This window comes from Labrus mixtus, chromosome 5 (genome assembly GCF_963584025.1).
Source record: "Labrus mixtus chromosome 5, fLabMix1.1, whole genome shotgun sequence".
In the NCBI taxonomy this organism is placed as follows: Eukaryota; Metazoa; Chordata; class Actinopteri; order Labriformes; family Labridae; genus Labrus; species Labrus mixtus.
Genome location: NC_083616.1, coordinates 6,399,067 through 6,425,149, shown reverse-complemented (window position 1 = coordinate 6,425,149; position 26,083 = coordinate 6,399,067). Strand labels below are relative to the sequence as shown.

Here is a 26,083-nt window from a genome sequence, read left to right as displayed (position 1 = left end):
TATTGTTAAATGAAGGGTTGTATGCATTTAGGAGACTGCAGACTTTGTTCAATTCAGATTCAGGTGAAGTCACTCTAAAGGGGCTAAGATACATTCCCAGTTTTGTATTTAAAAAAATGCTTTTAGCGTTTTTTGTAGAAGGTGAATTGTAAAGTTTGTCACTGTTGTTGAACCTTTCAAAAACCCGTCTTCTCTCCATGCTACAGACTGACTCAGCCACCAGAGACGATGCTTTCTAATTTTAAAGCCAGAGTAGTTTTATTTAAGGTCTGCAGGTCACTGTGAGCAGTAATGGCCTCTCCTCTCCCAGCATGCATCACAAGCTAGCTGCTGTTTGCAGAGATGTACCACTCGCTGTAGTTTCCTCCTCCCATTAGCGCTCTCTCTCTCTCTCTCTCTCTCTCTCTCTCTCTCTCTGCGGTTCTCTGGAGGAGCCTGCTTCTTTATTCATGACGGAAAGATGAAGTCTGAAATATTTACAACAATACGGAGAGGAAAGTGTTTCAATAAGACATGAGCTGAAACAATGGCAGAAATTTCTCTCAGCTCTGAGGAGGAAGAGCAGGAGGATCTGAAGAAGCAGGAGGAGGAAGAGTCTGATGGAAAAGTAGATCCAGTTTAACAGCCAATAAAAGAAGGATTAAGCAGCATAATCCAGATTCCCTCCGGTGGAGAAATAAGCGGTCAGAAGTAATGGAGGAATAAAACAAAGGCTTTAATGTCGTTGAAGTTTAAGAGTTTGATTTAAAGTGTAAAAGATCCCAGTGGGCCTGAAACTCTTTTATTCTATAAGGCCACATTAACACGAAAATGATCCACCGGAGACGGAATAGTTTTTAAAAAAAGGTTCTACATTTAGATGACAATGTTTTGATAACAACCGTGGTGCACACGGATCCACAGAAAGAAAACACTTTAGTATACATGCCAGGCCAGAAGTTGGCGGTGTGACTTTGTAATGACATGTTTGTGTGGACGGAAGATGAGTTGGGGTCGCTATTTCAAGTGACCCTAAACTACAAAACGAGTAAATTTCAACAAAAACACATCAGGGGAGTCGGCCATTGTTGTTGTAGTCCACCTTCTCGCTCATGGCTATTGACAAGAATTGTAATGAGCATGCGCGGAAAGTTTCCGTTTTCCGAGGAACTGAATATTGCCAGTTTACATGACAGCAGAGACAGTGCTATTTTCAAAAACTTTGCGTTTTCAGGCACCCAAAATCCCATTTTCTTCCAAATGAACAGCAGAAACACAATAATAGGCTACCAGTTTCGTCATATAAACAGGGCCATAAAGTCTTTTTTTTTGTCCTGCAGCCAGACAAATAGTAGTCCCAAACCCACAAACGATGTTAACAATGAAATTGAGTGAAGAAAAAATCTGCTGCTTCACCAGTACAGAAACTGAAAAATCAGAAATTTGTTCCCCTCACTTTATAAATGCCTTAAATTATTGTTCAGGAGCAAAAGTCATTATGATAGATTCAAGATCGTTTTTCAGAGTAACAGGGTTATGTTTTGGACAGAATTCCCTTTTCTTAAATGTGTCTTTAACAACCCTGAAGTTCCAGAAAAACTGCAGGTCTTCTAGTGTTTAGGTTACATGTAAGCAAAAAGGAGCAGTTATCTGTACCTGTGCTCAACAACATGCCAGTTAGATGGTTCATAGTTTGTCAGACATTCATGTAAACTTAATGTGTGCGTCATCAGTTTCTGATCTCTCCCAAAGAATAAGTCTGCTCTCTCAGATTTGTCTGGCAGAAAATGTTCCTCAGGATGCTCGTTCTCAGAAATTTCACTCCTGTTTTCTTTTTTTGACATGTTTTACATCTTTCTTTATCCCAGCAGTGACACAGTGTCTCTCTGCTGATCACATAGTGTTTGTGTTACACACTGATTATTTAAACTTGTATGCTGTGTGTCGTGTTGTGTGCCGTGGCGCTGACTGGTACTCCTTGTGCACACACATACACACACATACATAGATATTACAGTGGGAGGGAAAGAGGGAGCTCTGTGTTTAGTGTGTGTAGTGAGCATGATGTGCTGTGACAGCACTGAGCAGGCCTGTCTGCAGCTCTGAGGGCCACCCGCAGACACACACACACACACACACCATCCATGCATACCAAGAGGAAAAGAGAGAAAGTGTATAGATGAAGGCAGAGCTGCACACATCACATTAAGAGCAGCTGCAGGTTATTAATGCTTACAGTTCTTCTTTGGACTGTAAAAACTGTACTGTTGTAGTTTTTTACAAGATGTAGCTGACAACAACAATAAAACTTCCACAACAGAATAAACTACAGCAACCTAATAATTTCAAATATGTCTCACTTTTAACTCTGACAGAACACTGTCAATATTTGTCTCCTTTAAAAAAAACACCTTGTCCGTACAGAAGACTAAGGGAATGCAGTTTTCAGTACATCCGCCTTGGCTTCATTTTTTTAAAGCCGGAGGTTGCAGCTTGAGCAACTCCAAAACTTTTGTACCTGTGACAACTGGTAGATGTTGTAAAAATAGGGGCCATGGTTTTAACGAGCACCAGCACATAAATATATTTAAAAGACATTGTGTCCACAGCAGAGCAGAGGAAGTGTCATTTTTCTTTGTCAAATGAAAATAAGTCCTGGCGAGCACTTTTGATGGATGAATTATTAAGACGTGCCTAACAGAGGACTAGATGCACCATGAATTTTAAAACCTGACACAGGATCGGCATTTGCGTGATTGCAACTTGTTTGATTTTAGTATCTGTTACTAAAAAATATGACCACACACATGCTTGTATTTTGTATTTATCAGCAGCATTATTTATATCATTGAGAATTCCTGATCACTCTCAATTCTCAATAACTTTGTTTTGATTTGTTGCTTCAGGGTTACAGTGTCCCAGGAATAATCAGTGCTTAATGCATTTTTAGGTGTTTTTTTGGCCGACACCTTCTGGATTAGGATTAACCATCTGTGAGTGTTAGAGTGACAGTAACATGACCCACTGTGGGAGGAAATCTTTTAACATCATTAAAAACAGAGTATTGATGTTTCACAGCCCTAAATAACTGTTATTGATGTGTCTATTTTTAATAAATGTAGGGCAGTCACATAACAGGAGAAGTGTGTGTGTGTGTGTGTGTGTGTGTGTGTGTGTGTGTGTGTGTGTGTGTGTGTGTGTGTGTGTGTGTGTGTGTGTGTGTGTGTGTGTGTGTGTGTGTGTGTGTGTGTGTGTGTGTGTGTGTGTGTGTGTGTGTGTGTGTGTGTGTGTGTGTGTGTGTGTGTGTGTGTGTGTGTGTGTGTGTGTGTGTGTGTGTGTGTGTGTGTGTGAGTGTCCCTATCAGAGCTCTAAAGCCTCAGATTAGGTGCAGAGCTGCTTGTTTATGTGGCTCCATCATTGATCAGTGATTTCCCCTGAGTACGCCTCCATCACTGCTTTATTCTGCTGCTTATCTGTGTCTAACAGGCTAATTATTTGACATGGGGATAAACCAGTAAATAAAGTGAACCCCCCCAAAAAAGTTTTGAGTTATTTACCTGTAACTGCACCTTCCCATATTGTCTCACAAAAGTTATGTGAAATGATCTGGACTTATAAACAGCTCGCTTTGTGGAGGTGAAACATAATGTGTTGAAAAGTTGTGTTGGCACCGATAGCATTGTTGACTAAAAATAATAAGGATCCCAATTTAGTTTTAATATATGAAAATGTTTTTTATTTGGGGCGGCTGTGGCTCAGCTGGTAGAATCGGTCATCTCTCAACCGGAAGGTCAAGGGTTCGATCCCCGGCTCCTGCAGCCACTTGTCCGTGGTGTCCCTGGGCAACACACTTAACCCCAAGTTGCTCCTGCTGCTTCGTCGGTGGCGTATAAATGTGTGTGAATGGGATTAAGTTTTCTGATGGTCACTTTACATAGCAACCTCTGACATCAGGGTGTGAATGTGTAGGTGTGACATGCGGTGTAAAAGCGCTTTGATTAGTCAGAAGACTAGAAAAGTGCCATAAAATCAAGTCCATTTACCATTATGTGGATTGTGTTGGTGGGTCGATGTACGGAAGTCCATTCTGCCTGTAAAAAAATAGAACAAATATGAATGTTTAACAACGCTTATCTTAAGTCAAACTTTTGAGATAAAAAGTCAAAATTTAAATTTATCTCATCACTTTTGAAGTCAAAGTTATGACTCACTCACTTTGACATTTACAGACTCATTGTTTTTGACTGTTGAACTTTTTTCCTCTCAATTTTAACTTTTTATCTAATTTTCTCAATTTTTCATCTCCCAATTTGGTCTTTATATTTCATAATTATGACTGCAGGTGTTTACTGGTTTAAATAGGCTTCCATACAAAGGAGAAAGTCGGCTCACACTAAAAAGAGACTTTGAGATCGGTCAGATAATTTAGGTTTTATTCTGCTCTCAGTCCTCGTTGCTCTCCCGGTGTTGCACGATAGTTTCTGCAGTTTTACTCTTATTTTATGTCAGCTCCTGTTTGTTACATTCATGAAGCCATATAAATGAAGATAACAAGAACAATATAAAACACATACTTTAGAGGTTGACCGCCCCCTGCAGTTGGGTTATCGTCACCTTTTATCCTCTGTAATCACACAGAATGTCGGTTTGATACTTGATGATTTAGTTTGCTGGCTCATATAGACAATTACGAACACCATCATGTGTGCGTGCCTGCTGTTTGGCCGGAGTAGTTAGTGTCAATTGGCTTTATTAGAGCTTTATCTGTTTGCTCTGCTGATCCTCTCCTGATCGCACTCTTCACTTCAGGAATGTAACGATCATCCACATGCTACATGTCACTTTCTTTTTTTCTTATGTTTAGTTTTTCTATTAAAACAAGAAAGTGACATCCACTGTGTGTTTGTACCTTCACCGTTCATATGATGCTATTTTATTCAGTACATTTGAAGAGTGACAACTTCAGGAATCTACACTCAAACAGGGTTCTCAGCTGGTCAGGACCCACCACCAACTCCTTCAAGAGAAATCACAACCCGAATTTCTGTTATTTTTCAACCAATAATATTTATTTAATGGAAGATTGTGCAGTTTGGACCTCAGGCGGTAAATAGATATAAATTAAAAAATAAATTATGTTATATTGGTTTTAGGAGTGCTGTTAACGTTAGCAGTGCTAGCACCTCCATCCTTCAGTCCTCCTTGCAGGTTAATATCCATATGCCTGTTTAACCTGACACAGCCTACTGTACTCACTGCCTGTAAGCGTTTCTAGATCACGGTCATTTCGTGTAAAGTCACATGCAGTGTGAAGCTAGGAGCAAACTAAAGATTTCTAGCATTAGCATGCTAACACAACAATGCAGCTCAAGTTGTTTTGGTTTCATGCTGGTGCTCAAGGGCGACATCTACAGGATCAAAAAGTTGCATATTCTTCCTTTAACTGGTAATGTTGGTCTACATTAATCCAAATACTGAGTTTAACTGAATAGCAATTCAGTCGGTGTCCCAGTAGAATATTTGTATTATATCAACAGAGCTGGGCTCTTTTTTGAGACCAATTTTTAACTTGGACATTCATCTGGAAAATGATTATAGGAGCATTTGGTTTCTGTTAATTTTATTTCAGTTCCTTGAAATCCCTTTTGCCAACTGCTGACTTCCTTTGCTTCTGGCTCCCTGAGGAGACGACCTGTCGACCCTGTTGTTATCCACTCTTTCAACTGACACATCTGTATCGTGTGTAAAGCCAGCAATGAAGGACAGTGGGGAAAAAAAGAGTCCAGTTTCTATTGTCATTGGCTACACTGGTCTAGGAACAGTGAATGGAAGGTCCTGATTGGTCAAATTAGGTGTCAATCAAAAGCTTAGCGTTCATGACTTAGAAGCCTACAGAGAATGAAGTGGAACAGGGGTGGAAGCAATGTGTGTCTCTTTATGGATGTAAAGTGTTTGGAATACTTTTTTTTTACTGTTTTGGATTGTGTGGACCTTTGCTGATGCATTAGGACGGTTTTTGTTGGAATATTATGACCAGAATAGTACAGTAGACCTTCAGACGGCAAGAAAAAAAGCCAGTATGACATGTTTGTTTGTCGGTGGTCTGACAGATGCGTAGATTGTGACTGCTGTGTCGGCTAAAATGCCAAAAACTTTCTGTCTGAAACCAACACTGAAATTAAGAACCATCAGGATCTGCAGAAATTTACACATTGACTAAATCCATTGTTGCACTTTCTACTTCTTTGCAACTCAGAATAACCTGTTGAGGAAGGAGAAGCCTTTTTTGTACTAAGACAAAATGCCAGCAGGTGCAATATCATATTCTGGCTTCTATGCTAAATAAGTTGCAGAATATCCGAGAATACTTACATTTTTTAATGTATGTCCTTGTTGGAACTACATCTATTTACGTAAAGCATTATTCACATTTAAATGATTATTAATGTGAAAACTCTGCTCAGATTGAATTTACAAAGATAGTTTAAAGCGAGTTAACAGGCTGCAGATGTCAGAAGAGATTAACCCTGCAGGATTATTGATAGACCGACCAAAAGAAACACCTTTGATCATTATCTATTCATGTCGAACAGTCTCCTTAAAAGGCAATGGTCATGATCAACCTTCACCTGTCGAGATTGCTAATGAGAGAGTGCAAGAGTGTCCATGCAGGGTGCATTACTCCAAAGTTATTAGTCCTGTTTTTTATTCATTTTAAGCGTTAATATGTTTAAACTCCTGCTTGAATTTTTCTATCCGGTCACCAGTTGTTTTTATTGAGCCCCCTGCACTAGCGCAAACTTTAACGGCTGAACTTAGAGGCAGGGCACAGGCCTCATCACTACTGTATAACATGTAAGTGAGAGAGAAAGTCAGGGGCGAGAGAGGCAGAGTTAAAGCAGCAGGGGAGAGAGCAGATTGACAGACAGGGAGGAGGGAGGACAGACATCTCGTTCTGTTGTGCCCGGCTCTCCCTTTAAACCCGGGGATCCCGATTTCACCTGGACATGTCGACCGACCTGCGCAGGAAGTGGAGGAGCGCCGTTCAAGCGCTCAGGACTCTGCGCAGGACGGGAGAAAGAAGAGGAGGAGACGCTGTGAGTGTGATGTTATTTTTAGTTCCCCCCCCCTCGCGGGGCTAAGCTAATCCTCAAATGCACAGCTTATCGGGATTGGAGGTAGGACAGCGAGCAGAGAGGTCAACAGTCGCTCCTAACAGGGAACTCTGCTCAGACTGTGATGCCGTCTGAACTCCCTCAAGTGAGCTGGACCATGCTGGGTCAGGAGTGTTGCAGACAGGGACGTGCTTTCCAAAGGGCAGGGGGGCTGAGCCCACAGATGGAGCCATGAATCTGGGGTGGCTGCAGACCGGCTGCTGGCACCGGTGCAGGCAGGCCAGGACGGGCAGGATGGGGATCTCAGACGGATACAGTGAAGGGGGAAGTGGCAGAGACGGTGGGGGGGCCAAGATCCAGCTGAGGGGTCTGGAGACGGAGCAGCTGAAAGGCAGCCTGGTGGTCCTCTACGCTCCTGCAGGGAACTCCTGTCTGCTCCGACTGGTGGGACAATGTGTGCAGGGTTTAGAGCAGAGAGTGTGTGTGTGCTAGGGTTGATGCATGTTTTAAAACGATACACGCTCCTTTCTTTAATGATCGATAGTAGATTTTATAAGACAGATGTGCTGGAAAGGAATTGATTAATCAAAAATTCAGTCAAACTTCTGCACACTGTCTAAGTTAAAAAACCAAACAAAACCCTGTCACTAGTTTTGAGCAATTTAGACAGTGTTCAGGGGTTTGCCTTCAGATTTTAATAATTGAAAACAAGAAATTATCCAATTATGGAAGTCTATAGGACTTCTATTTTTTGTAAAAAACATTTTTTACTTGAATCTCATGAAAGTTTAAAATTCTTGTATCATGACAACCCTAGTGTATACTGTCCTCAGAGTGTGTGTGCTGGATCAAACAGGTTCTCATTTAAATAATGACCTAATGTTGAGTCGTCGTTTAGAAGTGACACTAATGAAAGTGCTGATTAGACGGATGCGATGGTGGACGTATATTTGTTAGATAACAGCGATGTCACGGCTCTGAATCGTTGTGATTTCAAATGTGCTGCTTGTGAAGAATCATTGGAAAGACTCTGAACGTATCCAGCATCATTTCTTGGAGTAGCAATGCTTTGTGTGTGTGTGTGTGTGTGTGTGTGTGTGTGTGTGTGTGTGTGTGTGTGTGTGTGTGTGTGTGTGTGTGTGTGTGTGTGTGTGTGTGTGTGTGTGTGTGTGTGTGTGTGTGTGTGTGTGTGTGTGTGTGTGTGTGTGTGTGTGTGTGTGTGTGTGTGTGTGTGTGTGTGTGTGTGTGTGTGTGTGTGTGTGTGTGTGTGTGTGTGTGTGTGTGTGTGTGTGTGTGTGTGTGTGTGTGTGTGTGTGTGTGTGTGTGTGTGTGTGTGTGTGTGTGTGTGTGTGTGTGTGTGTGTGTGTGTGTGTGTGTGTGTGTGTGTGTGTGTGTGTGTGTGTGTGTGTGTGTGTGTGTGTGTGTGTGTGTGTGTGTGTGTGTGTGTGTGTGTGTGTGTGTGTGTGTGTGTGTGTGTGTGTGTGTGTGTGTGTGTGTGTGTGTGTGTGTGTGTGTGTGTGTGTGTGTGTGTGTGTGTGTGTCCACTGCACGCGACCAGTTCCTCTCAACTCTTCTCCGCTGTGCACTGCTGGTTGCAGCTCGTGTCGGTGGAGATGTCTCATCGATCCCATCAGCTCTCAGAGAGGCTCTTTTCATTCACACAACTTTAACATTACAAACGGATGTTTGATGAGGATTTAATCAGCCTCCACTTCTTTTAAACATATCTTTTTAGGCAGATTTTATACTAAAGTCCATGCAGGGTAAGTCAAATGAATCCCATGATTTTTCATCATATTTTATTTGAAGTCTTATTGTACTGTTTTAGTCTATTGTCAGGATAATTCTAACTTTTATGACGCTTAATTTGATCAAAGTTGTTTCTAACTCTGCTGTTGTGGAGCATGTTGATGTTGAGAAAGATGCTTCAGATGATGCTTTAAAGAGGGAAAGCTGTTAAAGAGGATTGAAGAGGAATCATTATAATAAATTAACAGCAGGTCAGAAACATCATCAGTCTGTGTGTCCGTGCTGCAGCTTGAATCTCTTTCTTCATGTGTTGAATATTTTACTGGTTCATGTCTTCTCCTCGCACAGACAGCCTGCTCAGGGTTGACGGGTATCCCAGTACACTTTGTGCAGCACAGCAGTTGCTTGCCATAGACCATGAGAGTGAATATTCTTGTGAGGTTTAGTTCTCGTTCAGTATGCAGAGATCAGCAGATGTTTGGTGCTCATGATATGACATCATTTATTTTTTAGATAAACTGTGTACTGGAATAACATTCATTGAAATTAAGTCAACTCAACTCATCATTTGATTACTATCACAATGGATCATTGGATAATTACAATTTAATCACAATCAGATTGTCTAATTATTGTACAGAAATGAGATTGAAGTGAAAATATTTATTTCAATTTTCTAACACAAAAATGTTTTTGTCTCTTCTCTTTTTTAAAAAATGTTGTTTTCCTAGGTTGTAAAGTTGTTGGTTGGTTGAAAATGTGTTGTTGCTGGTTTAAAGAGAATATATATTTTCTGTCTCATATCTTTGAATGGGACTTTATATGAATCAGTTTTTTACTGTTTGTTGAGGTACGTTACATCTCTGATTGCTATTTATTTATTTATTTGTTTGTTTATTTAACATGGACATACAGTGCTGTAACATTTAACCATGCACAAGTTCCACATGCACTGCTGTTAGTGTTTATAGCAAAATGCTAATTTGGATCACCTGTCCACGGGAGGCTTTTAGAAACAACAGAGATAAAGATAAAAAGGGTCAGAAAAAGAAAACAATTCAGTTATAAATACAGCGCAGTTATGAATGCAGCAGGGATAAAATACATACATAAATACCTTTTGGATTTATTGTTTGGACATGTTGTAGACACTGATATTGTGTAAAATATCTGGAACAGCACACAGATATAGAAACACAAGGTTATAGCTAATATGCACTCTCTAATTATTGTTCACACTCAAATCTTCATTTAGAGCCGCGTCCAGAGCAGTGGTTGACTCTGTAGCCTTCATTAAATGAGCTAGCTGTTATTAATTAACCTGCGAGCTAGTGCAGGAAGACAACTGGAGCTGCGCTGATTTCTTATTTGACAAACCTCATTCTCACAATCACCAACATATCCTCCAGATATGGCAGTCTATTAATGATGCAAGATTTCTAGTCCAACCCTCTGCTCTGTCAGTGTCATTACTGTCTCATACCAGTGCTGCTCTCAAACATTCAGCCCCACCACCACCAGCATCCACCTGTAGGCTCCCACTGGGGGGGGTTTAAGACGTCATCTAATCACTCCTCAAATCTGCATATGAAATAATTCTGAGAGCTGTGATGAGGTTGCTGCCCAGACGTTAAACACAAACTTAGTTTGTCTGCTGCTGAAACACAAACCATAACAAACATGAGTTGTCTGACTGAACTCACATTACGAACATTTCCACTGATGGTGAAGTGAGACGAGGTGAACAGATCCTCATGAATCAGTGCAGCACCTGGTTGAGTTTTTCTGCTTCGTCAAGTCGGAGTCTGTTGACATCTTCTTCTCTGTTCACTATCTTTAAACACAGCCGTATCCCAGCACGTTCTTAAAACTTTAAGACGAGCTGAGCTGTGAGTGAACGGCTGACTGACTATTGATGAGACTGTCAACCTGCTGCTGACTGTGTGTGTGTGTGTGTGTGTGTGTGTGTGTGTGTGTGTGTGTGTGTGTGTGTGTGTGTGTGTGTGTGTGTGTGTGTGTGTGTGTGTGTGTGTGTGTGTGTGTGTGTGTGTGTGTGTGTGTAGCTGTCAGACATGCGTTTGTAAATCTAAGTCGTTTTCTCATAGAGCCTCTTGATTTTGGATTTCTTGGGCTGATTGTCTTTGAGATTTTGGATTTTTATTACGCAAAAAGCGTATTTTATCACAAATGAGGTTGTTGTTCTGAATAAATATAACTAATTATGGGTCGATAATGTTTGTTTTTGCAGTATATACACTCTGTTCATGAGAGTGAGAGAGCTGTGTGTGTGTATGAGGGGACATACACTACTTTCATTCTAAATGTTGTGTACAGAGAATTTGACGTATGCATATTCACATTTCTCTGTAAATTACAAAAATGGCTCTGTGCATTCTAGTAAATGCTCTTCGTGATGTGTTTGTTTCTTCATATTTGGTTGTTGTTGCAACATTTGTGACGTTTGAGCTTCCCTGTCTGCAGAAAGTTTATTGGACTACCACAAATAGGTCTGTCTTAAGAATAAAAAAACTTCTCTCTCTACGTTTTAGAGAGTCAGTAATCAGAGTTTATTGGAGAGATATAACTCTTGGTCAGTCATCCGTCCGAGCATCATCCTGATGAATCCAGTAGCAGTGTGCAGGAGCTCAGCTTTACTCTTAAGTGTTGCTTTTTTTTCCCAACACAGCATGAGTGCATCAGAAGAGTTTTGTTGAGCCTGTAACTCTGCAGAACAGTTAACAGTAGTGTTTCTGCTTCCAGCTGCTGTTCAGTCTCTCCTACAATATTGAGACATTTAATGCACATTTAATTTGAAATAAAGTCCTGCAGACCACACCGTGTTTAAAGGGTTGAATCATGGTCCCTTAAAAACACACAATTAATGGGAACTGAACCTTGAACGCAGACTAGATCAAACTCTTTTTATAGAAGTTTAGTGAGACAGAGGACATTTAAAAGTGAAGCTGAGGCAGAGCTGGGAAATCCAAAATCTCTCCTCATACCTCCTTGCTTCCCTGGTTTTCTCACATTCATCAAGACAGACAGACATTCAGGCAGACAGATTGACCGAGAGAGAGTTGAGGTGTTTATGGACGAGGGCAGATGTTTTGTTGGAGATTTCGTCCAATTAAAAAGCTCACAGCAGACAGAGCGACGCACAGGCTGCTGTTATCGACTTCATAGTGACTATTCTCTCACGGAGGTCACTTCAAGTTCTCACACCCACACAGCCTCCTCCTCTGTGTGTGCGCGTGTGTTGTGTATGTGTGTGTTTATCTTGGTAAGTCTCCTGCCAACCTCGCTGCAGGTTTGAAGATGTACATCGATCTTTTTTTTGTCAGTGCATTGATCACAAAAAATGTGGATCGTTATTATACCCGAAAAATGAAACCACAGCAGCACTGCCACAAACTGCAGTTCCTTGAGTGTCCACTTGAGGCTTTCTCCAAAGCGCAGGAAGTCCCATTAACTCCAATGTTAAAGTCTCCAGGAAACAGAACTTTGAGAATATCTGACTGCCGTGTCCTGATGTACTTTGATCTAAAACGGAAAACGACCAATCACAATATAGATGGCAGAAATAACATTTGGATGCATTTGATTGGATAATTAGCTTACTATTTATGTTTTATTGAAATCTATATAGCAGATAATGAACATTTAATACGAGAATGCTGGATTAAAAAATGTAGGCCTAAGTTTAATTTCATGTGGACTTTAAAATGTCAATTTTTACGGTACAAAAATAGTTCTGATTATTTCATTATGATCAGCACACACACAGTATGGGGGTGGATTTTATTTAACTCAGGTGGAGCTGTTGTAGCTGTTTGCCAGGAAGCTTAAGACCTACCTCAGCTCCGCTTCTTCGTTTGTTACCATGCAGACCGAAAATCAGTTTGAAAGAGCATCACCTATATAACGACCACCATGCCTGGGCCTTAAAAGGACGCTTCAGAAACCAATGGGTGATGTCACTTAGACTATGTCCATGTTCAATAAAATCTATGATTTCTGCGTGTATACACCCAAACACAACTGCAGAGTTTTCACTCTGAAGCAGGATCAGCTGTCTTCTTAAAGTCTGTGTGTAAGAGGCTCAAACATGCTGAAGCTGTGTGGATGTGAGGCATGAACATATCTACGGTTGTGTTTTTCTAAACGAAATTGTGTCACTGTTGACGTGAACTCACATGAGTGTGGAAAGCATCCGGGAAACTTTAGAGATGATTGGATGATTCTTTACAACAACTGAGATCTATCATAAGTCATCACAGAAGTGTTATGATGCTGAATTACTCCTGTATGTGGTATTTAAATTCAGTGATGAGTAACCGTTCTGTCTTTGTTTTCTGCAGAGCTCGGGGATGGAGGAGACGGTGTGGGAGCAGTACACAGTAACTCTGCACCGGGTGAGTTCATCCATCTGATGTTAAAACAACATACATCCATTATTTCAACAACCTGCAGCACAGCTCAGTCTTAACTAACTTAATCGCAGTAAAGACGACATTTAGATCTTAAAAAATTTACATGAGCAACATCATAACACAGAAAATCCTCATGTCTTTTTCCTGAAAAAATCTGTATTTTACCTCCACTCCAGGCCACAACTTGACCAACCTAAAGAATCCACATTTAATCACTTCTGAACATAACTCATTATTTCTCCTTAATTAGAAGAAACAGTGTCCTCCATCGGTAGAATAAATCTCCACTATGTCTCTGAGGTCAGATTCCTTCTGTGCAAATTAACAAATCTAAAAATAGACCCTCGCCCCCGACCCCAGCTGACCCCGCCTCAGGCTGCTACACCACTTACATGCACCCCAGCAGTCCTGTCTCTGTGTGTACAACTAATGTAAAACATCAAATTTAACACAAGAAAATAAATGTTGTCAACATGCTCATGAGAAGAAATTGAATGTGCAGGAATCTGGAAATGTCACAGATAGTGTTTGGTTAGTTTTCTGCTTGTGGCAACAAAAGTTGAATCAACCCTCAACCTTTCCTTCTGCATGACACATCATGTGTTTACTATTTTAGTATTTAACCAAACCAGTAGAAGGCATGTGTGGTGTGAGAGCTTGAGATCAGGCTCAATGCGTGAGAGTTGGCAGCCCTGGTGAAATCCTTCAGAGGACTATTCAATCTTCCATCGACGACATGCGGCGTTATTGTTGTTTGTTTGTTTGTACTGACAGCCAAACTTGAACTTCTACGCTATTGATTTTGAACTGTGATAAGGGGAGTTACTGAAAATGTGTTACAGTCACTAGTAATACAACCTGTATCTGAGTTACTGCTTTATAAAAGTAACTTACTTTATGAAGTAACTTTGGCATAACTTTCTCTGCTTCAGTACTCATATTAATGTTCACATTATTTAGTGTTGCTGTGGCAGTACCAGAGGAAAAACTCTCACATTCAAATAACATTTTAGACATTTTCAATATGCAGGTATTGTGATCATTGGTTAACTGAAGGCAACAGACTCAACAGTTGATATGAAGCATGTCGTCAACAACATACCTTACTATCAGTGTGTTTAGTCGTGGCTTACAGATCGTAGAGCTGGTGGTGATTTAAAATCACGCCTCGTCTGTTTGGATGGAGTGGATCCTCTTTGGTCTGCTGAGCTAACGTGAGCTGCTCCTGGGTCTCCAGGTGTTTACTGCACCGCGCTCTGTGACCTTCTAGTTTAGTATAAATGTGTTGTTTAGCTCGGTGCTTCATGAGATTAGAATGGCTGTTCTTAGCAGTGGAAAAAGTTTTCCTTCCTGCACATAGAGGACTACATTTAAGTTGTTTAACTGGAGAACTGTTTAACGGAAAGCTCACGCCTCAATGATCATCAGTTTGTGTTTACTGTGTGTGATATTCTTTCTACCAGGAGGCTACTGATGTTAGTGTAACCTCACCTGTCCAATCGTGTCAATAAAGTTTAATCTCATGTATCGACTACTTTAAATAAAGTAACAAGTGTTTTTTAAAGTTCTGTAATTGTGATGGCGTTATTGAATTTGAACAGTAACTAGATGAACTACCGCAAATAGCAGTGAAGTAACAGTAACTCTGACACTGCTTATCATATTACCTTAACCGTGGAATGTACTGGCAGATGCTGCTTTTAGTTTATGTCACTCATATTTCCTGTTAGGTGTTGCGGACAGGGGCATCGTCTTCCTGAATAACTGGTTCATTCTTACTTCCTTGCGGCCTGCAGTCTTCTCTCAAAGCTTATCTTCTTCTTGTGATAAAAAGCCGCATGACAAGATGAAAGAACACAAACATGCTGGACGTCCTCCATTGTTGCCCTGTTGTTTGCTGTGTCTGGTTCCTCCTCTTTGTTGAATGTGTTGGCTGGCTACACTGTGTCGGGCTGCTATGATGTCATGCTAATAAGTAGCTGACGTGGCTATCACCATCCGGCTTACACCCCGCCTACCAAGCAATGGGACGGTTGGCTGTGGAAAAGCGAGCAAGATCACGGTTTCTGTACCAAACCGAACCGGACCGCTTGGTGGAAACGGTCCTTGAGTGTATTTGAGATGCCCTCATCACAACTTCACTCCTTCCCTTGTTGGATACAAAGCTTCACTGCTGTGTCACCCTGCTAAAGCTAATTTAGCGTAGGTTTATATCGTTCATAAGTACAGCACCTCTGCTGGTGTCACTTTGTTTTTCTTCTGGGCTAGTTTTAAACAGAAACGGAAACACCTGGTGTAGTGGAGCCTTTACATCTAAATCCCTCCCCCAGATAACTTCAATGTTATATACATATTAGTCATATTCTCTCTGTATTTTCTGACTGATTTTCTTCTTCCTGCAGGATTCTAAGATGGGTTTTGGCATCGCCGTGTCAGGAGGGCGGGACAACCCCAACGTGGACAACGGAGAGACATCGATCATCGTGTCAGACGTGCTGCAGGGAGGACCAGCAGATGGATTACTCTTGTAAGTCTGACGGAAAGGATTCAGTGGATTTCCTGCCCTTGACTGGTTAAACCGTGTTAATTACAACCTTTTAAACTCCCAGAACTGGAAATTAAATTCAGTCCAAACATGACATTTGATTGCCTCTAAAACATACAGTACAGCTCTGAATAAGAAGTTTCTGAAAAAGCCTTAAAGTCCTTCACAAATTGTGTTAAATGTACTTGTGTTATATGAGCTGAAGGTGTTATATTTGTCTGAATAGTTGCAAACATATATAAACACGCAGATGCCACTTTTTGTGGGATGCATCAACGTGGTTGCCGTCTTGGAGAGGTGTTGTCCCACCTCCTGTTTGAAAATGCTCTATCCACAATCAAAATATTTATAAGCGTTTATAAGTCGCTGAAATCTGTTTGCTTTGTTACAAACTTCAGACATGTAAATGTGACACTCTGATAGCCTTTACAACACACATGCTACTGTGAATCACAGAACAGTAACCCTAAATAAGATTTTTCATTCAAGCAGTTCTCCTGGATCATAAATACATGTTTGACATTTGTGACAAAACAAACAGCTTGAAAATTGTTTCACATTTCAGCGACTTATGAATATTTTAGTCGTGGGTAGACCTCCTGCTGTCATAGACCTACGAGGGCGCAGTCAGCCCTCTTACAGTTGGCAGCCATCTTTATGCTTTGGTGCTGTGAACACCAATCTACGTGTATATATCTATCGTTGCATAGAATTGAAGGTCATTTATTCAGTTATTTTAGTAGTTTTTATTGCCAATATTATGTCAATGACAATCCCAACTGGCCATAAATGAGTCCAGGGCAACACATGTTTTTACTACTAACTTTGTCAGTGTTTGTTTTTCTTATGTATATATATATATATATTTTTTTTTTTCATGCAGTGAGAATGATCGAGTCATTCAGGTGAACTCCATCGCCATGGACAACGTGCCTCATTCCTTCGCTGTGCAGTCGCTCCGGAAATGTGGAAAAGTGGCCAAAATAGTGAGTACAATAACACATGGAGAGAAAAAAACAGAGTGTCTGGTACTCATAAATGTTACACGAATATAAAAATATGAAGGGTGCTCATGAGGATCTTTTTTTAGGGTAGAAACCGTCTGCAACAGAACCTCATAAATGAGTCATGACAGCCAACATGTGTGTTCTTGTGTGAGCGTTTGATGTCTGAACGAGTCTGATGGATGTTCATAAATATGAAGAAACGTGTGAACATGTGTGAACAGCTTTCCCTCCCTCCATACCCCTCAAAATCCAACACTGACTGCACAGCTCTTAGAGGGTTATGAGTATTAAGAAGCCAGATTCTACTATTACTGCAAAGTTTTAATAAAGCAGGTTGCATTCATTTCTATACAAAATATTGATATGTTAGATTTTCACACAGAAATGAGCAGTATTCCTTTAAATCTTTATCTTGTTAAATTATGTAAGCAGGTTCTATGATGTGTAACATGACAGCTCACTGTTACTTGTAATCATTTTCATAAAATCAAGAAAGAGTTCTGTGAATGTATGGAGAGGTGCAGTGGTTGGTGCTGTCACCTCACATCAAGAAGATACTGGATTTGACTGGGTTGTGGAAAATGTTTTTCTGTCTTTAAATCAACAACTGCTAGTTTTCCTAGTGTCTCTGTGTGTGAGGGTTTGTGTGAGAAAAAGAAGCATAGTGGACTGATCGCAATAGCGTTTTGTTATGTTGACGCACCAAACACATATTGTGTGATTGCGTTTTAAACATGAACGAGGATACGTGCCTGTTTGTTTTTTATCAACGTTTTTTGTTGCTGATTTGCAGGTGGGGTTTGAATTTGTAACCCAATTTACCTTTTGTCAAATTCAGTGAACATCTCATTAGCCAGCTAGCTGTTTGTTTGCACACATTGGCCCATTGGCTCTGTCAATTGTAAACAAACAAAGTGACTAGAGACGAGCAAAAACAGGATTGACATGAACCAATCAGCAGCAGGTGGTGTTCATGCACTCGGCGCTCTCCTGGCTTCTCCCTCCTCGCCCTTCTCCTCACTATGACAACTACACCATGAAAATAATGATCTGTGAACAAACATGTTACTGCAACTTAGCATTAAAAGAACCAACTTAGCACCCACAAAACACATCATCACTGTCCACAAACACAAAAATGCTGAAATCGGGACAAAGACAAATAACCCAATGGAGCTAAACCCATAGCTTTACTTAACTGTGCATGTAGACGTACTGAGTGACATGGTGAAGGGGGGTGAGAAAAGGAGGAAGGGGTTAAGGAGCTTAACTGGGCCCCCTCCCAAAGCTGGCTGAATGTAATACACCGTCTGTTAAAGTGTGTGCAGGGGGGTTAAGAGGACTCCTGGGCACACGACTTCATGGGGTTTATGTTGTCTGTTTATTTTCCCTGATAACAATGAAGGCAAACTGCAGGGTCTGTCTCAATGGGTGTGTCTCGATGCTGAATGATAGTCTGGAGGCAGTGCTGCTGGTTTAGTGGAGAGACTTACTGTAAATACAGTGTGAAGGTTGCATTGAGGAGGGGGAGAGGAGAGAGGGAGGGGGGAGGAGGTGATAGACAGAGAGAGAGAGAGAGAGAGAGAGAGAGTCCTGCAGGTGTGCAAAATGTATAAATCCAATTATCAGCATCCCCTTCACAGCTCTCAGCAACAACACTTACTGAAAAAAGGATAATGTTGGTAACCTAGCAACAACATCAATTGAAGAAGTGATGTTAATAATAAGGATGTTATTAGAAGTGACTTTTTTTGAAGTCATGGAAAAATCCAAACAGCTCCATATTTAGAGAGGGAAACAGAAAATGAACTCTTGTTATTGCCTTCACAAACTTCAACTCAATAAAGAAATAAACAATGATAATAATAGAAATGCAAAGGTAACATTGATAATGACGACAATCATAGCAGAGGTTAAAATATGAATAATAGTCACTAAAGAAGTAATTTATAGAGGACAATTAAATTACAAATAATTTCATATTATTTGTGCAGAGTTTTTGTAATAGGCTCAAATAATCTCTATCAGTTAATCATGTAATTAAAGGGACAAACTTTGTAATAATATACTTATAATCTTTTTTCTCCCATATAACAGTCATCGTCTGCTGTTCCTTTAACCTCCGTAAGCTGTTTTTAAAGAGTTAAAGAAGACAAGAGGGCCTGAAGTTAATTTTCATCATTGGAGCTCATACAAAGTTTAATTTAGTTGTTGTTGCGTCATAAATAAAGTTTGTTTGAAAGAGAAGGATGACAAACTTTGGATTTTGCAGTGGGAGCTGACACTGGAGAGGAGAAAGTAAAGGAGAAAAACTGTGCAGAGGAGTGACATTTGGTGTTATCTATAAATGTACAGGGACAGATAGTGTGTGTGTGTGTGTGTGTGTACATGTGTGTGTGTGTACATGTGTACATGTGTGTGTGTGTGTGTGTGTGTGTGTGTGTACATGTGTGTGTGTGTACATGTGTACATGTGTGTGTGTGTGTGTGTGTGTGTGTGTGTACATGTGTGTGAGTGGTTTTAAGTCTCCTGCACGCTCCTGTCTCTGTTTTCAGGCTTCTTCTCACGTTGCTCTAAAAGTAGCTTCTCTCCGTGTGTGGACTGAACTAATCTCTCTCCGCTCTCTTTCAATTATAAAATCTCTGTTAAATATAAAATCCTGACATGTCGTGGAGAATCAGATTCCCTTCTTCTCTCTGAACAGTCACATGAGCCTGAGTTAGACTTCTAAACCATGCAGTGTTAAGCTGTGTCTCGTCTCTTTGTTGAACAAACTGAGCACAGAGACGCTGCTTTGCCTTTATTCTCCACATGTATGAATGAGCCGCTGTGTTATTATTTTTATTTATTTTATTTTTTTAAAGATTTATTTTTGGGCTTTTTGTGCCTTTAATTGTGAGACAGGACAGTGGATAGAGTTGGAAATCAGGGGGAGAGTAGGGAATGACATGCAGGAAAAGAGCCACAGGCTGAAGGAGCATAGCCTCCATACATGGGCCGCACGCACTAACCACTGAGCCACCAGCGCCCCAAGCTGCTGTGTTATTTTGAAAGTATCAACTACAGCTTCGTAGTATGAAGCAGTTTGTCAATATTTTGACAAACTCAATACCCCATGCAGGTTAAACTGGGATATTTACCGGAGCAATGCGTACCCACATTCAGCACAGGCATGTTAATGTTAACTTACAAGGAGGACCGAAGGCTGGTGGTGCTAGCACTGCTAACGTTAGCCACACTTGGCTATCCAATTTGATATGAATTAGCAAATTCACACTCGGTCGTGAAGTGATGGGAATTGAGCAGGTGGAGGAATCTGGACCGTCTCAACAGGAATCTCTCCTTTATCATATTATACATTTTTGTATTATAAGGCATATTTGATGTTGCTATAGTTACCACATCCATTGTTTTTTAGGTGTATTTAACATGATGCCACTATATATCCTTTGTCCAATTTTTTTGTGACTATTTATTATAAATATTAAATTATTTTTTAATACCTATGCTGGTGTAATTCAGTCTCTACATTTCATCCATGTGAACCTCACCTCTCACTGAACCATGACTCTTAAACCCTGCGTGGTTTGAAACCATTCTGTGTTTCACCTGTGTTTTTTTTTACCATGTGCTTATTAAATGATTTTTCTATCTTTACTATCTGTTTTTGGCTCTTAGTGATGTCACCTGAAAGTATCCCAGTGGCTTCCTTCTCTCCAGATTTAAATCAGTGTTTCCCAGCAGTTAAACAGTCCGGTTGTGGGTTTGGGTTTGCGGATTGTGGAGTAGCTGAACTCATTTAAAAACCTACGAATCATGGTTTCATACAGTTTCTGATATTCAAAATTTAAGGGTTATATGGAGTTTCCAAGTATCAGGAACATTAACTTCTCTTTTAAAGTTAGTAGTAGAACCTAATATGGTTCAAAAGGTTTTTAAATAAATGTGTTGTTGAGTGAAAATGGTGTAACAGTGTCACTGCAGGGCTAATTTAGATCATCTGATTTGTGTATTTGATAAATGTTACTTTAACCTTTTTTTTTCTTCCTCTGGCAGACAGTGAAGAGACCTCGTAAGGTAGCGGTCCACTCACTGAAGCAGCCCCCCTCCCCAGATGGGGACAGTCGGGATTACGCCCCCTCCACCCACTATTACGACGCCGACAACGATAACGGCTGGTACCGTAGCGAGGGCCGTGACCACACCTCTGACAGCAAAGAATACCTGGACCCTGATTACATGGGTGGGCGGGACTACAACACAAGAGGGAGGAGCCGTGGGAGGAGCCAGGAGAGGACATCCCCCAGCCCGGACAGGTCCAGGAGGGACGGCAGCCGGGGGCGCGCCCTGGACACCAGCGCGGACCGTCAGCGGTACCACAGTCGAGGACGCAGCCCTGGAGACAGCTATCGCATGGAGGAGAAGTACGAGCGAGGAGAGGGAGGAGGAGGTAAAGGAGGGAGGTACAAGAGCAGGGACAGACTCAACGAAACCCCCCCATCCCCAGAACCTTCCAGAGAGCTGGAGCCGCTGGAGAAACCCGTCAACGTACTGCTGGTGAAGAACAGACCTAACGAAGGTGAGGGAGGAGGATCGACTTCAAAATTCCTTTTTAGTTTTGTGGCAGAGATTCTGAGGCAGTTCTTGATGTCTCTGCAGATTCGTTCAGTGTTTTTTTATGGGATGAGTCGGATTTGTAGCCATGCTAGCTCTTCTTGTCCATCATTTTGGTCATATTTGAATTTAAAACTACCAGCTTTATTGGCATGATTTCTCCTTTTTACATACTTGAATGGACTTGCTCTCTATCCCTCTTCCTGCATTTTATCCCATCTCTCCCCCTATCCCCTTACAAGCCCGGCACAGTCTAGGCCTGTGAAGGCTGTTTCATCATGAGCCGGAAATCCAGCCAAAGATTTCTGCCTTTTAATAAGGCAGTTTTTTTCTTACCACTGTAACTTTTGCTGCTTTGCTAAAGTGCTGATGATGGATAGGCTGGATCTTTGTAATATAGCAATAAGTAAGTTACCTGCTTTTTGTAACATAACAATAAGTAAGGTCTTTTTACCTGCTCTTTTGTAATGTTAACAGACAAAGAGTAAGGTTACCTGCTTTTGTCTCGAGATAACACTTGTTATGAGTTGACGCTATACAAATAAAAATGTATTGATTGATTGATTGACTTGTGTGAATGAATACTGCTGACTTTTCTGAAGATGCAATGCTATTCTCAGGCACCAGAAAAAGTTCACCTTTGTTCAGACTGTTTAGAAGAAGAGGACGTACTGCATCCTCTTAGTTAAACAGGAAACCAAAGTAGAAACGTCTTAAACCTGCATTCTTTCATAAAGCCAGCAGGGGGCGACTCCACTGGATGTAAAACAACGGCCTGATTGTATAAAAGTCTAAGGCTGCGTGCGTTCACACTAAAATCCTGTTCAATTCAGATGTTTTACTCAGATCAGATTTTTTTGTTCACATTACTTTTGAAAGGTGGCACAAAGGAACTAAGACAAACATGTTAGACGCAGCACGCCATGACGAGAGATTATTTCATAATCGAGTTATGATCTGCAAGCTCCTGCAGAACAACAAAGTGACATCCTCTCCTCGAGGTAACTTCATGGTTAAGGACTATGAAGGCGGTTTACTCCTTACCCGGCTAGATCACCATGGCAACTATTATAGTAACTTTTGCTGAGCGTATAATCAGCTCAGCAGCAGGTAATGTTCAATGTTCAAAATAAGAAATCAACCTGTATGAAATCCTGTTGACTGACCAATCAGATCTGTTGATCATGTTTTTTTCTGTGAGTTGATCGTGAGGAGGGAGAGAGAGCCACAAACGCGCTGTGTTTCCCGTTATTACTTTTCATTAAAACATTTTGATCTGGCATTCTGTTATTTTTAGGGATGTGTTCGATTAAAATGTGACGATAATTCTTGTCAAAGTGAATACAGACAGCCATCATGGCGGAGTCTGATTTTGAAGTGGAACCCCCCCCCCCACACACACACACACACACACACACACACACACACACACACACACACTTGTACACTGTTTGTGTTACAGCTACTGGAGAACAGATCACAGCTGATCAGTAATCCGTTCGGATCACCCCCTCACAGTTCAGGCCGGGGTGTGAAACAAATTTACTGCTGCTTAATCCCTGTGCAGAGTCTAAGTAAAAAGAAGAGCCTCTGCGTTTAATTACTTTGTGTTTGTGCCTCTCTGAACAAATAAAATAGACAATTCAGTCTTTTAAAATGTGCTTTTACGCAAGTTTGTTGCAGACTATCACACACAGAGTCGGCTCATAAATGAATATTTCTGTGATTATTTGTTACTTTGATTCATAAGCTGCTTCCTCTTTTCTCCGGTAAATCTCACGTCTGTATTTATCATGCAGATATCAGCTGGTGTCAGTGTATAAAGTCAATCAGAAACAAGAAACTTAACGTCAGTAATGTTACAGCCTGTTGTACACTGCAGCTGTAAAAAAAAAAAAACTCAACTGTTAGTGTTGTGAAGATGAAGTTCCTAACAAACGTTCTGTGTGTTTTGTTTGACTCACGCTGCATGCGCAGACACACACATCCACAAAGTGAATTGTGAGTGTGTGTGACACTTGTTCAAAACAGTCAAAGCTCTTATGAGAAAATAAGATCACAAGAAGAGATTACAAAAAGATTTCTGTCGATAACAGCAAACTTGTTATTGACAGAAAGATTTCTATTTAGTGTTTGTGAAGTTGATGTCCTTGATGGAGGAGAATAAATACCGTTATTGAAATGATGCAGCTTTTTAGATTTCAGTCCGTTGTTGTCAGATTTTAAACTAAATAGAGAGTTGTGGTTTATCTTACTGCTTTTATGTTTATTATTGGAATGATAGCAGTGAGTTTGTAGTGAAGAAACATGAGGATGTGATACATTATTAAAATGTCTTATCTTGCATCAGTGTTAAACGTCTTCATATTTTGTTTATGTCACAGTTTGCTCCGCGCTTGTAAAATCCCTCCCGTGCTGCCAGAGAGTGACGTCAAAGTGTCGTGCATTCGTACCTCGCTTTAAAGACTGAGGTCACATCGGACAAGATCCGACCTGTATTTGGTTTACATAATAAGTGGCACAAATCTGATTGGAAAAGATTAGACTCCATGTGACTTCAATGTGCTGTTCACTCTGTCATAAAAAATCTAATCTGAGTCACTTCTGCCTGCAGTGTGAACACAGCCTAACAGAAAAAAAGGTCTTACTCCTCAGATGATTTATTCCATCAATAAGCATTTTCCTACTGAGTCACTATATCTTAACGCTGTGTTCATGCTCAGAGGGTAAATTTTACATTTAGTATTAAATAATTTGATCAGTTCCACTCTCACTTCCTCTTTTGTCAAAAATTCCTCTCAAAGCTGTTTGCAGTAAATTTGTTGTGTTTGTTTGTGTTTCTGTAGAGTACGGTCTGCGTTTGGGGAGTCAGATCTTCATCAAACAGATGACAAGCACCGGCCTCGCAGCGAAGGACGGAAATCTGCAGGAGGGAGACATCATTCTCAAGGTATACATATACACACACATTTATTCATACTGAAGACGCACAGTCCCACCTACACAGATCAGCACAGAGGTTCACATCCTGCAAAAGTTCCAAGTTAAACTGCTTTCATACTTGCAAAAAAGCTCCTGAAGTTTTCAGACTGAGCTATTTTAATTAAAGATTTATTTTGGGGATTTTTGCCTTTATTTTGATAGGACAGTGGATAGAGTAGGACATCGTGAGAAAGAGTGGGGAATGACATGTGGGAAAGGAGGCACAAGTCGGACTTGAACCCGTGTCGCCCGCTTGAAGGACTATAGCCTCAATACATATGGAGTGACCTAACCGCTCGGCCATCTGTTCCCCAAACAGCCACATTTTTCACAGTAGTGTTGACCAATCATGTACCAGCAAAGTTTACTCTGGTGTATGCAGGAGGAACAGACTGTATGAATCATTAAATCAGAGTGATTTCATGGATATAATTCAACTTTGAGACAGAGAGCATTTTTTTATTTTCTTTAAGATTCAACAAAACACTTTTAATTTGTTTGATTAATTCATCCTTTTTTTAAAGTAAACATCTGATAGAGCTGAAGTTACAGATAAAACAGGACAGATGAGTTCATACTGTGTTTCAAAAAAAGGTTAACTAAAGATAAATTGACGTCAGGATGATATAAAAAATATAAAACAAGACGTATGTCAAGGTGTGCGTGTTTGTGTTTGTGCAGATCAACGGGACGGTCACAGAGAACCTCTCTCTGCACGATGCCGGGAAGTTGATCGAGAAGTCGAGAGGGAAGCTGCAGCTGGTGGTCCAGAGAGACCGCCGTCAGATCCTCGTACGCATCCCCCCCCTCGCAGACTCTGACTCTGATAATGACGGTGAGTCCCTGAATGCACCGGCTCAGTGTGTGTACTGATGGTCCTGTGCTATAACAGGACAGGTGTGTTCAGTGTCTCCCACAGACGTTGACAGATGTTTGTCACGATGAAGGGTCTGTTTGTAACCTGGACTGTAACCTTTGTGTCAATGAGTATGTGGCCTAATGTTACTGAGCTTCTCATAAACAAGTACTGCTGCATGTAAATGTAACCAGACATCTGTGGGACACACTGGATGAAGCAGAAACAGAAGTTCAGACTGAGTAGACTGAGTTGTTGTGTTAAAATGAGTCAGCTACTTTTGGGATACAAACAAACATTTCACACTATTTTTGGTCCTCTGGAAACCAGAAATCAACAAGTAATCAGAATCTGCTCCACTCTATGGAGGCTCAAGTGTGTCACTGGAATAAAAGCAGATTATTTAGGATCAATAAATAGATTTAAGGTATTCTTTAAGAGATTCAGAATTGAAAGGGACTGATATAAAATTAGTATTCATGGATGCTGAACTTCCATATTTAAAACGTATTTTTGCCGATGCAGGTTTTGATTTATGCATTATGCATTTTTTTAACCTAATAACATAAAGCATAATGTCTCTTTTTTAAAGTGGAGTTAACATGGGGTGTCGGTAGGGTAGTGGTTAGTGATTGGCCTCATGTATGGAGGCTGTAGTCCTTCAAGCGGTCCTAGGTTCAAATTCGACTTCTGGCTACTTTCCCGCATATAAATCATTGCTCTCTGTCTCTCCCCGATCTCTGACTCTATCCACAGTCCTGTCTCTAAATAAAGGCATAAGGCATAGTCTTGCGTTCGCACTAAAG

At 40.8% G+C, this 26,083-nt stretch overlaps 1 protein-coding gene across 1 annotated transcript in view; it reads left to right on the top strand.

The window, feature by feature from the left end:
* The window catches only part of LOC132973855 (tight junction protein ZO-2-like), a 75,853-nt gene that overhangs the window by 22,336 nt on the left and 27,434 nt on the right, over positions 1-26,083 (top strand). Inside the window, exons 2-7 of the mRNA XM_061037486.1 lie at positions 13,202-13,255; positions 15,676-15,800; positions 16,702-16,804; positions 20,882-21,404; positions 24,286-24,389; positions 25,103-25,256. Of these exons, the coding sequence (XP_060893469.1) occupies positions 13,202-13,255; positions 15,676-15,800; positions 16,702-16,804; positions 20,882-21,404; positions 24,286-24,389; positions 25,103-25,256 (1,063 nt within the window). The remainder of the gene's footprint in view (positions 1-13,201; positions 13,256-15,675; positions 15,801-16,701; positions 16,805-20,881; positions 21,405-24,285; positions 24,390-25,102; positions 25,257-26,083) is intronic.